At 33.0% G+C, this 12,281-nt stretch overlaps 1 protein-coding gene across 1 annotated transcript; it reads right to left on the bottom strand.

Moving 5' to 3' along the window:
• Positions 1-3,583: 3,583 nt before the first annotated feature.
• On the bottom strand, positions 3,584-7,364 carry LOC136030939 (cuticle protein CP14.6-like). The gene is made up of 2 exons (XM_065710049.1): positions 7,174-7,364; positions 3,584-4,023 (listed from the first exon to the last, which is right to left on the bottom strand). The coding sequence occupies exons 1-2, from the start codon at positions 7,180-7,182 to the stop codon at positions 3,652-3,654; spliced, it is 381 nt and encodes a 126-aa protein (XP_065566121.1). The 5' UTR covers positions 7,183-7,364; the 3' UTR covers positions 3,584-3,651.
• Positions 7,365-12,281: the final 4,917 nt, after the last annotated feature.

Raw genomic sequence — 12,281 nt, 5'->3', positions numbered from 1 at the left:
AACTTAAAACCCAAAGAAGAACAATAAGGTTAATATGCTAATTAGCCACTTTTAATGCACCAAAAATTAATTAAAGAAATTTTCACATTTAAGTAAAGAGTCTCTTCCAGTTAAAACCTGGGATGATCAGAAAGAAATTTTTTGAATAATTCAAGCTTAAATGAACAGAAATTATGGTATATTTTGATTCTTTTTCGTTACTAACCCGGGAAGAATTGAACATACAACTGGTTGTGAACTTTATTTCTACACCTTAAAGGCACCCTTAAAGTGACCCACTGTTCCTAATTAGAAAACTAATTAGAAAACTAATTAGTAACCCTAATTAGGTTACTAGAAATTCTGAAATCTGCCATACAACAAGTACTTACTTGTTTTTATTTATAAGGCTTCACTTTAATGATAACGATTTGTGTTTTTAATAGTTTTTTTTTTTTATTCTGTCATCTAAACACTTAAAAAATGTAATATCACAAGGCTACTTAAGGCATTACCATTAAACGGGTGGCGGTGCTTTCTGCAAAATCCTATAAATGATGCGAGTGTCACTTGTGTCTTTCCGGAAACGTGATGTGAGGTGTTATGAGCAATATGGTGGCTATTCATCAAAATGTTGTAAAAAAAATCAAATCAAATCACCATGATAGGCAAGAGGGGGGGGGGTGAAGAATTGCTAAAAAATACTTGTTGTCTAATGTACAATTATATTGATCCCTGGGAATCTCAGCAATTTTGATTTAGTAATAACGTTGTAATTGCAAAACAAGTTATAATATGGCAGAATTATGAAACAGCAAGTCTTTAAATTATATTATGCTTTTATTAAAGTGCAAATGACGCTATTGCCTTATGAAGGTTAAGGAAGTCGCAGCCCTACTTCTGCTTGTGTTTTTTTTTTCTGTTTGTTTTTTGTTCGTAATCTATTCATCTATAACAATATTTGTTAGCAAACTGCATAATGTGATTACATACTTTAATATAAGTTCGTTTGGATTTTATTTAATCATTGATATTAGTTTCTCTTTTAATATGGCTCTTTGTTTTTCTTTAAAAACTTAATGTTTCGAAAAAGTTTGTTTAAATTAGTTTTTTCGTCTTTAATTTACATGGTTTTACTGTTGGTTAATATTGAAAATATTTGTAAAGTTTTTTGCTTAAGTTCTTGTTTCGCTTCACCTAAGACGTGAGTAAATTCTAATTCTCATTAGGGCCTAAAGTGTAAAATGTTTCGGCTGATCAGATACACTACGTCTTTAGCCACACTACCCCACACAATATTGTAATCCCCCCCCCCTTGCCCAACCACACGCCCTATCTCTTCTTCTATGTGACTCCAAATTTTTAACTCCAAACCTCCATCTCTCCCCAACATATTAAAATTACGGTATTTTGATAAACTGGATGTAGATCTCCTCCTAAATCATAGTTCAACTTCTATTTGCCACCTTCCTTCATCCACTCCCTAAAAATTTCAACTTCATACGCTTAGACGTCATAGATAAGGCGTCAACTTCGTACGCCTAGACGTCAATTTGATAACTTGGTAAAATATAGAAAAATGTCGGTCTTTATCTTCTCGTGGTGAAAGAAGTCGACTTAGCATCCCAAGACTCCTTGATAGCTTCAACTTGAAATATGTGATACACATAGTATCTTTGCATTTAGTCACATGACTTATTGTTTCTAGATATGGCAAACTTCGGAGATCTTGGGCTAGCCAACAACCCGAAAATGCTCCTATTTTACTGCAAAAACTAAGACCAAACATGGCGACCGTTTCCATTACAGCCTGCCTGTGAGCAATGGGTATTTTTCTTATATGCGGCCATATCTCTGTGGGTGTTGGGGTCATCTCAACCCAAGAAGTACTTTTTTTTAGAATTTCTAATGTTTTGAAAAAAATTACTGAATATTTAAACCAAAATCAGTGAGGCTGTTGGAGAGGATAAGTGAACTTATTCAATTGAATAAGTGAACTTATTCTTATTGAGCCAAAAATTGGCTCAATAAGTCAGCCAAGGGGGACTGGCTGTCCTCAAGTGTCATCCAGGCCTTTAAAAAAGCACTAGAACTACAATACAACTAAAATGGGATGTCTTAAAGGAAATAATGTTTTTTGGGAAAGTCCCTTTGAAACAAAGTAATAAGTAAATGTTTTGGCTCTTTTCTGCCCCTTTTTGGTGCCTGTTTTTGGGAGATAATATTTTTTATTTGTTTTAGTACATTGGGTTCCCCTTAGCCCAAAACCTTAAAAAAGTTTAATACTAATCGAAAAAATAACCTTTTATACCCTTTTTTTTGGCAGCATTACAGGCAAAGTTGCGATCGAATATTTACTTTGCGTTAAATTTCTCTTGGTCAATAGGCTTACGGCTGTCAGTTTTATACTGATGAGGGAGGGGGGAAGTTTTTCGATACTTTTCAAGGTTCCTACCTGCTCTGAAAAAAAACTTAGGGAGATTTTTACGACGAGAACGATTCCCAAAAACACAGCCAATTCACAACTTAATAATCAAACAACACACAGCCAATTTGAAGCAAACCATCTTTTCTAATATATCTACAAGCATTGAAAAATTTGCATAAATTGTAACCCTTGGCCCAGAGGCTGTGGGGTTTATATTATCCCTCCTTTAGCTATTTGGAGCAAGTTATCTAATGTAACTGATCCCCCTTCCAAGTTTCTATTATTATTCCTCCATGAGAAGTGCATGGGCAAAATTATCTTATTCTTTACGCTATAGTTTAACATTGCTTCAAAAATATTTCTTATTCTAATTTACGACTTTTACTTCTGAAAAAAATACTTTTAAACAATTGAGACCGAAGTCAAATTTTGCGTTAAAAACTGGAAATTTTACGTAAAACAATTTGTGCAAAAACTGGCTCCATTCATGTGCGGAATAACTAAAGTTTCTTTTACATTTTTATGCCGGACTATGATTTGAAAATACTGTTTTTTATTTCATAATGTTTTTGTTTTTACTAACTTACCCGGGGCTTCCCTAAATATGATGAATACTACCCTGCACTCCAGCCCGACTCTTTTAATCCATGTTTAACTTTTGGGCTGTACTTTTTTTTTTAGAAAAGCTCACATTTAGTACATTTAATTTTCTTTGACAACCTGGATTCACTTAAACTGTTTTGATTAGTTATAAACAATTAGTAGTAGTAACAGAAGTGGTACTGGCAGTAGTATTAGTAGTAGCAGTAGCCGTAGTACTAGTCTTAGTAAGGAACTTACTGTTCGTTGTCATGAACAAGACAATTTCACAAAAGCCAGTCTAAAATCATCTCAAAAATCTACATCTTCAAGTACACAAAAAAAACACCAATTAACTCCGGATAAATATATCCGCTACACTTTTGGTGTATTAAAATAAAAAACCAGCATTCAACATTTTTGAGTTTCTTTTATTTCTAATAAGCTTAGCTAATGCAACCTCTGAACGAACCAGTTTTGTATTTTTTTTTTTTATTGTTGTTTACCCATGGTGATTTCCTAATTTGTTCTATTTGACCCACTCCCTATCAAAAGAAGAACCTAGGCTGTGGTATAAAAAATAAAACTTCAGAGATGTAATAAAAACAAGTCTCGATCTATACAAAGAAACAATATACAAAAGAGAAGGTAAAAAATGAATGAATTTATCTTGATTTCTGACTCAATTTAGCGAGGAGCTGAGCAACATATGCTGGGGGTTCTGGGGCAACTGGTAGGTGATCTGCCTTTGGTTGAAATCCGTTTTCGTCTGCTACATAGCTCACTGTGTAAGTTTTACCATCATCACCAACAAAACTATATGATCCAGATACGGCAGTGCCAGGCTCATCGTCAGGGAGGCTAATCTGTCTTCCAGTCTCAGAAGCTTTAACACCATTGCTGAGCTCATAGCCAATATCGTAGGTGCCATCACCGTTAACTTCGTTGACGTAACTGACGATTGATACATCATCGTCCTTACCGCCAGGGAGTTTATCAGCGTTGGCAGCAAGCACGCAGAGACACAAGATTAGTGCCTGGAAAAACAATAGTTTTGCGAATATGCAAAAAGGGTTGCTATTACTAATTTAAAAGCACTGTCCCTTTCGGATTGAAGAGTCCAGGGTGATAAAGTAAACTAAGCAGCTGAGTTGAAGTTTCTCGGTTCCAAAAATGAAATTCACTCCATGCAAATTTAATAAAAACAAGTTGAACTATTACTTAATTTTTTTAGTGGAACTCTGTTGAGGTATTTTTTTTACAATTATTTTTCGCCGAAAATTTAAAAAGTGCCACGGCACATACCCTAAATTTTATAGACTAACAGAACTGAAAAAAATAACCTTTTGTCTCTATTTGACCCCTTCCCCCGGAAATTAAAAGTTTTAGTTTCCTATTTGAGTATTCTTCTTTTCTTCTTAGTTCTCTTCTTTTTCTATACGATTTTTTTATTTGTCTTACTTCCTCTTTGATACCTCTTTGCTAGCATTTTGCTAGAGTTTTCAGCGTTTTCAAATGGAAGAACTTTTAAGAATAATTTTTGAGGCTGAATCGCTTGCAAGACATTTTACAGAGGAAGGGGAATTTTCAGCTAGAATGGAGTCATCCGGAGGGGATCTTGAGGGGAGTTGTGTTTCGTCGTGGGAGGAATTTTCCACTAAAAATTTTTCTATGAGGAGAGGGAGTTTGAAATATAGGCCTAAGGTAAGCCAGATTTACTGGCATTATTTGAAAAACGATCAGAAATTAAAAAAAAAAACAAAAGATGTTTTTTCAAGTGAAAGGAAGGAGCTACATTAAAAATCAAAACGAAAAGAAATAATTTCGCATATGAAGAGGTTGCCTTCTCCTCAATACCTTGATCTTTACGCCAAAGTTTAATTCTTTGTCCTAATTGTTTAAGACTGACTCCTGAAATGTAAGGACTGTTTATTTAAACTTTAGCTCAAAGAGCAATTTATTGAGGATTGGGGTAACCCGTTATCTACAGAATAATTTCTGTTAGTTTTAAGTTTTTATGCTGCTCCCTACTTTCAGTTGAAAAACTTGTTTTTCTTTTGTTTTTGTTTTTTAATCTTAACTCAGACCTAAGGCGAATGGTCTTTTTCTGTTTTATATATATATATATATATATATATATATATATATATATATATATATATATATATATATATATATATATATATATATATATATAGTGACACAAACGAGAAGGTTACTGCAAAATTTTCGCTCAGATGGGATCTGTATTGTCGAGGATAAAAAGTCAAATAAGTTCTAACTTGTCCTAATACCCCGTGTTTTTTTTACATTTGCAGTAAACAAGATAAACCTAACTTATATAGAAAATATTCCACATTATAGTCCTGACCATAAAAAACAAGATCATTTGGTGACAATTTTACTGATAAAAAAAGAAAATACAAAAGATGGCACCAATAATAAGAAAATGTAATTAAAAACAATAAAAAGAAAGAAAAAGAATAGGAGCTGCTTATCAAGTAGAGGTGCAAAATTGTTTTTGATTTGTTTTGATCAAGTAGAGGTGCAAAGTTGTTTTTCATTTTTTAACGGAACTAGAACATTTAGAGGAACAAGACAATAAGGGAAGGGTGTCCCAAGAATTAACCACCCCAATCGGTGTCTCTGTTGGTCTATGCAACTAAAGAATCTCAGTTTTTCGAATTTCTCTGTATCTGTGGTATTTCTGTGTAAATATCTATTTATCAAATGCGTTTATAGATGATTCAACATCAGTTTTAATAATCAACACATAAAATCTAAGAAGCAGTTTATTCTAGGTTTGATACTGATGTAATCATGAAGCCTACACAGATCTAGGCTCGAATAGATTCTTTACTGACAATGGAAGAATCTATTGTGTAGTTTCAAATCTATTTTCATGTAAAAAATAATCCATGACTTTTTTTGCATTGGAAATTTATCTGTTCACGTCAGTTTTTTAATATTAACAAGAAAAACTGATAATGCCTAAACTGATAAAACTGAAAAAAGCCTAATATTTGCCAGTTGGGAAAATGACACAGGTAGATAATCATATAAACGGTTGATGAAACATTTATAAACAAAAAATGTTCATTCTCAGATATTCTTATGACCAAAAAAAATATAATAGTATCAATAATAAAAAAGAAAATCGGTAAGTAAGAGAAAAAGTGAGCGGTAGGCTTGTACTTTCCATAAAAATATTATATATATATATATATATATATATATATATATATATATATATCCTTGTGGTTTTAAGCTAGAGAGCTAATAACACGCATGCTTCTGTCAAGATTTTTAGCCTCTTACGTCAGGTTCAGGTTTATGGATGAAAATTATAAGATAACTTTTCAGCACAAGAAGATTGGCTTGAGACCCCTGTTGTTTGGTTGTACTTAGAGAAACGTATTTTATATGTCATCGATTAGCTTATGATATTCTATTATTATAAGTGTTGTTAATCCTTACAACATACCTTAAGGGCTATCTTTAAAATATGGTAAGGGATAGTACCCTTAAAATTAGCTGGGCCGTATCTGGCCCAGATTAGGTTATATTTCCAACAATTACTCAACTCAAGCCCTACGGGTAGGATTACTAATCATGCTGACCAGATTCCAACGTTCTTTAGCTGATTAAATAATAGAAAGAACAAGTTTTTTTTTAACTGCAAGTAAGGAGCGACATTGAAACTTAAAACGAACAAAAATTATTCCGTATATGAGAGGCTTTGTCCCCTCCTCAACGCCCCGCTCTTTACGCTAAAGTTTGACTCTTTGTCACAACTAACTTTTTAAAACAATAAAAAAAATGACTTTTAGGGATATTTCCCCCTATTTTCTAAAATAAGACACATTTTCTCAGGCTGGTAACTTTTGACCGGTAAAACTAAACTTGATGGAATTTATATATTAAAGATATATCAAATAAATTTCAAATAATAAATATATTAAAACTATATCAAATATATTTCAAATAACAAATATATTAAATATATCAAATAATATATCAAATATATCTTATATATCAAAATTCTAGTTTTTAAAGTTTCGGTTACTATTGAGCCGAGTCACTCCATCAAACAGTTTGTTACAACAAGCTGTTTGATAAGGCAGCCTGTAATGTGCTGTTTATTGCTCTTTGTTAACTATTTTTAAATTTAGTAACGGTCCACTTACTGATTTCATCTTTCCTTCGTTGCTTATTTGTTTCTTAAATCACAAGAAAACTGAGACTCTGATCAAAACTAAAATTCAGCTTCTTATATTAGAAGTAATAGGGATTATGTGGAGGTCATCAACTACTCTCTTGGCCTGAATAATTGGCTTCGTGCAATACAGTACTCATCTTCCTCTCACTTTAACGGACGTCCTTAATTTATTGGCCAACTTCTTGCTAATTTCAATTTTGCCAATCTTGCTTGAATATCCTTTGATACACTCCTTTTGATCAAAATACTTGTTTTCTTAAAAGTATTGCAGTAAATCTTTTGTTGGGCGCATTCCAGTTCTTTAATTAAGCCATAAAAAAAAAAAACTAATTTGATCATTCGATTTCTGTGCCAACTAACGCTAAGATGACACTTTGTCAAAATAACACTTTGTCTACGTTGGACGTATCGATGGTCGTCCGATCGATAGTTGATCGTTGCATTTAAATATATATTATAAATTTGTATATTTATGAAAGTTCTTAAGCCAAACTGGCCAGACATGACAATAAACAACAAAGAGAGATAAAACTCTACACAAAGAAAACATCAAATGAGACGACGGCCAGATAAAAAATAAAAATAAAACTAAACTAAAAACAAATAAAAACCACCACCAATAATAATAAATACAATTGTCGCTACTTATCCACGTAGGGAAAAGAAGCTATTCGTATTCCCTACGTGGATAAGTAGCAACAATTGTATTTATTATTATTGGTGGTGGGTTTTATTTGTTTTTAGTTTAGTTTTCTTTTAATTTTTTATCTTGTGCTGAGGACGCCTTGTTTGGATACAGGCGAAATATCCGCGTTGTATTAGTCTTTCCTCTCTACTGGCCGTCGTCTCGTTTGATGTTTTCTTTTTGTAGAGTTTTATCTCTCTTTGTTGTTTATTGTTATATATTTATATAAATGATCGATCGATGCTCTGCAATAATTCTTACGGCGTAGACAGATATACAATGGAATATTAATATTGTAATAAATCAACATCAACCAACAAAATAAAACCACAATACTAATTCAGGTTACCGAATAAGAGCTACCACTAATATGTGCGGGTTTCCACTTTCCTCCTTCAGTCGGTAGTAGGCCGGAATATCATTAGCCTTGCACTGAAACCAATATGTATTTCAAACACTTGCAATTTTTATTTGTCTAAACACAAGCAAGAAACGAAAAAAAATCACGATACTAATCAAGTTTTCAGGAAAGAGGAAAATATTTATTTTGTTTTGATTCTATTCAATTCCAACATATTGAAAATTAATACCTAATTCAAAAATTTTATGACAGGTGTTAATAATTTTTAAAGTAATTTATTTAGTTGGCTGAAGCAATATCTTGAATATATAAATCGATAGATAATCAAACCAGTCGACTTTCAATCCACTTGATAGGAATGCATATAAAGAAAGAAAGTATGGATAGGAATGACCTTTCATTTTGCTTTGATTTTTGATTGTTTGATCGATCGATGATTCAATTGGTTAATTGATTGTTTAAAACATAGTTCGTGGAACTCTCTGAAGTTTTCAATCATTCAGTGGTATAGCGATTAAATAGGAAGTAAAATTTTTCAAACAGTTCATGGTAAAGAACTGTAGTAAGGAGCGAGCCGCTCAATAGCACCCAAAACTCTAAAAGATGTAGTTTTGATACCAATAGCTACATCAAAAAAATGGCATTTTAATGCTGATTTTAAATATATAAGTTTATCAAGTTTAGCCTTACCCATCAAAAGTTACGAGCCTGAGAAAATTTGCCTTATTTTAGAAAATAGGGGGAAACACCCCCTAAAAATCATAGAATCTTAACGAAAATCACACCATCAGATTCAACGTATGAGAGAATCCTATTGTAGAAGTTTCAAGCTCCTATCTACGAAAATATGGAATTTTTTATTTTTGCCAGAAGGTAGATCACGGATGCGTGTTCATTTTTGTTGTTTTTGTTTTGTTTTGTTTTTTTGTTTTTTTTTGCTTTTGTTGTTGTTGTTTTTACCCCAGGGGTGATAGTATCGACCCAGTGGTCCTAGAATCTTGCAAGAGGGCTCATTCTAACGGAAATGAAAAGTTATAGTGCCCTTCTTAAGTAACCAAAAAAAATTGGAGGGCACCTAGGCCCCCTCCCACGCTAATTATTTTCCTAAAGTCAGCGGATCACAATTCTGAGATAGCCATTTTATTCAGGGTAGTTGAAAAACCTTATAACTATGTCTTTGGGGACGACTTACTCCCCCACAGTCCCCATGGGAGGGTCCACAAGCTACAAATTTTGACCAATGCTTGGGGGAGGGGTTGAAAAAAGGGGATATGCTGGGGGAACTTTCCATCGAGGAGTTTTTTATGGGGGAAGAAAATTTCTATGAAGGGAGCGCAGGATTTTCTAGCAGTATTAAAAAAAAACAATGAAAAAAATAAATATGAAAAGTTTTCGAAACTAGAAATAAGGAGCAGCATTAAAATTCAAAACGAACAGAAATTATTACGGTTATGAGGGGCTCTCCTCCTCCTAATACTTCACTCTTTACGCTAAAGCATTTTTAGTGATTTCAACTATTTATTCTACGGCTTTTGTGATTCAGAGGTCATTCTTAATGAATTGGGACAAAATTTAATCTTTAGTGTAAAGAGCGAGATAGTGACGAGGGGGTGAACCCCTCATATATGTAATAAAAGCATGAGATCACAAAAGTTCGTTACGTGGTAATTTATATGCTACCTTTATCTTTTACTAACAAAAAGATTCGTAAAAAATTAAAAGTTCTAGTTGCCTTTTTAAGTAACCAAAAAATCGCAGGGCAACTAAGCTTCCTCCACCGTTCCCTTTTTTCTCAAAATCATTCGATCAAAACCATGAGAAAGCCATTTAGCCAAAAAAAAAGAAAAAATAAACTTGCAAATTTCGTGTTAATTATTCCTCTACGAAGAGCAAAAATTAAAACATGCATTGATTCAAAAACGTTCAGAAATTAAATAAAAAAACAAGTTCTTTTTAGCTGAAAGTAAGGAGCGACATTAAAACTTAAAACGATCAGAAATTATTTCGTAAATGAAAGGGGCTGCTTCCTCATCAATGCCCGCTCTTTACGCTAAAGTTTTTTACTGTTTTAAAAAGTAGAGTTGAGAGAAACAGTCAAACTTTACTGTAAAGAGCAGGGCGTTGATGAGGAAGCAGCCCCTTTCATATACGAAGTAATTTCTGTTCGTTTTAAGTTTTAGTGTCGCTCCTTACTTTTAGCTGAAAAACTTGTTTTTTTATTTAATTTTTTAATAAAGTTCTGGCCTTAAAGGATTTCAACCGGCAGTAGCCTGACTCTTATTTAGTGTCTTTGTTGTTTCACTCGATTATTAATTTAACGTCTGGTCGTTTCGCTTTCTATTTCATTCATGTTTGAAGTGAATATTCTTTTTAATTTGGGTTCGTTTAAGTTTGACTTATCACGCAACATTATTTTGGCTTCTTTTGAAACATTTCGTGGTAACGAACTATAGGGCTATAGGTGACGAAGTGTAGCTATGTAATATATATATATATATATATATATATATATATATATATATATATATATATATATATATATATATATGTATATATATATATAAATATATATATATATATATATATATATATATATATATATATATATATATATATATATATATATATATATAAAGAATTGGATTAATATGCTGATTCGAAAAGTATAAGATTCATAGAGCCTAGTGTTACCCATCAAAGGTTACGAGCTTCGGAAATTTACCTGATTTTCAAAAATGGTAAAGATACCCCCTAAAAGTACAAGAACCTTAATGAAAATCATAACATGAGATTCAGCGTATCAGAGAACCTTATTGAAGAGGTTTTAAGCTCCTATCCACAAAAATGTGAAATTAAGTAATTTTTGCCATGGATGTGTGTTTATTTATTTTCTTTTTCAGGGGGGATCATATCGAACCAATGGTCCTATAACATTCGGAGAGGACTCATTTGAAAGGAAATTAAAAGTTCTAGTACTCTTTTTAAGCGACTAGAAAGATTGGAGGGCAGCTAGTACCCCTCAGACACTCCTCTCCCCAAAAAATATCGTCTGATCAAAATTTTAGATTGCAATTCTGCTCAGCAAGGTCTAAAAACTTTGATGAAGTCTATTAAGTGTAGTTATAAGTAAATTTTATAAATATCAATAGAATAAATGGCGTTAAAATATTTAAGTAAATCTCTGTGCAATAAACTGTGTCAATCATCAAAGACTTTATCGGCACTCTTCATTACTATCAAATAAAAAAGTTGTTTTGAAGACAGCTGTAGTAGTCATCTGGATGAAAAAACAAATATTTTACAAGTTTGGCTCTCTAACCCCTGGTTCCCACTGCTGCTTCAATCCCGACACGATTTATTTTTTGGCAGAACAGACGTACGACAGAATCGGATGGAGGTTCGCAAAGAAACACAGGCTGTAACAAACTCTAGAAGAATTTAAATCAGGTTCTCAAACTGAAGGAATAAGAGTGTTAAGCCAAATAAGAGTGTTAGCAGAAGGATGGGCCATTAATCCCTGGAATTATCACCTATCAAATAAGTGGTGATCCAGAAAAACTTGTTGACCCCACTGGTTCACAGAAGCAATGAGAGTGTTCAGCCAAATTCAGAAAAAGACTATTGCACTTTATCTGTGCACAACGAATGCGATTTGTCGTATGAGTTGAAATTATTCAACGTATCCCACATTGCAGCAAAATGGATGGTTTTGGGTCGTTTGTCACACGATTTGCGTCATTTGTCACATGTCGCAGGATTTTGCGCGAAATCGCTGCAGTGGGAACCAGGGGTAATCCTTTTTTTGCTGTCTCTATATGTACTGCTGATTTTCTTAAACAAACAACTGGGAAGTATAATAGAGCATCTTCCAGAATTTGACAATATCAAAACCCTGAAGAGTTTGCCTTCTTAACAGGTGTTTAAATCGCTGAGGAGTTGCGATAGTGGCCCAAAGTTTTAAATTGTGGCCTATGTGACATTGGACAAAAAAAGCATTTAGCTGTAGATTTTTACAACTTTCTGCCGCAAA

The sequence above is a fragment of the Artemia franciscana genome, chromosome 9, assembly GCF_032884065.1.
Source record: "Artemia franciscana chromosome 9, ASM3288406v1, whole genome shotgun sequence".
Lineage (NCBI taxonomy): Eukaryota > Metazoa > Arthropoda > Branchiopoda > Anostraca > Artemiidae > Artemia > Artemia franciscana.
Note: the sequence above shows the minus strand (reverse complement) of the source record. Positions and strands in the feature narration are given on the sequence as shown.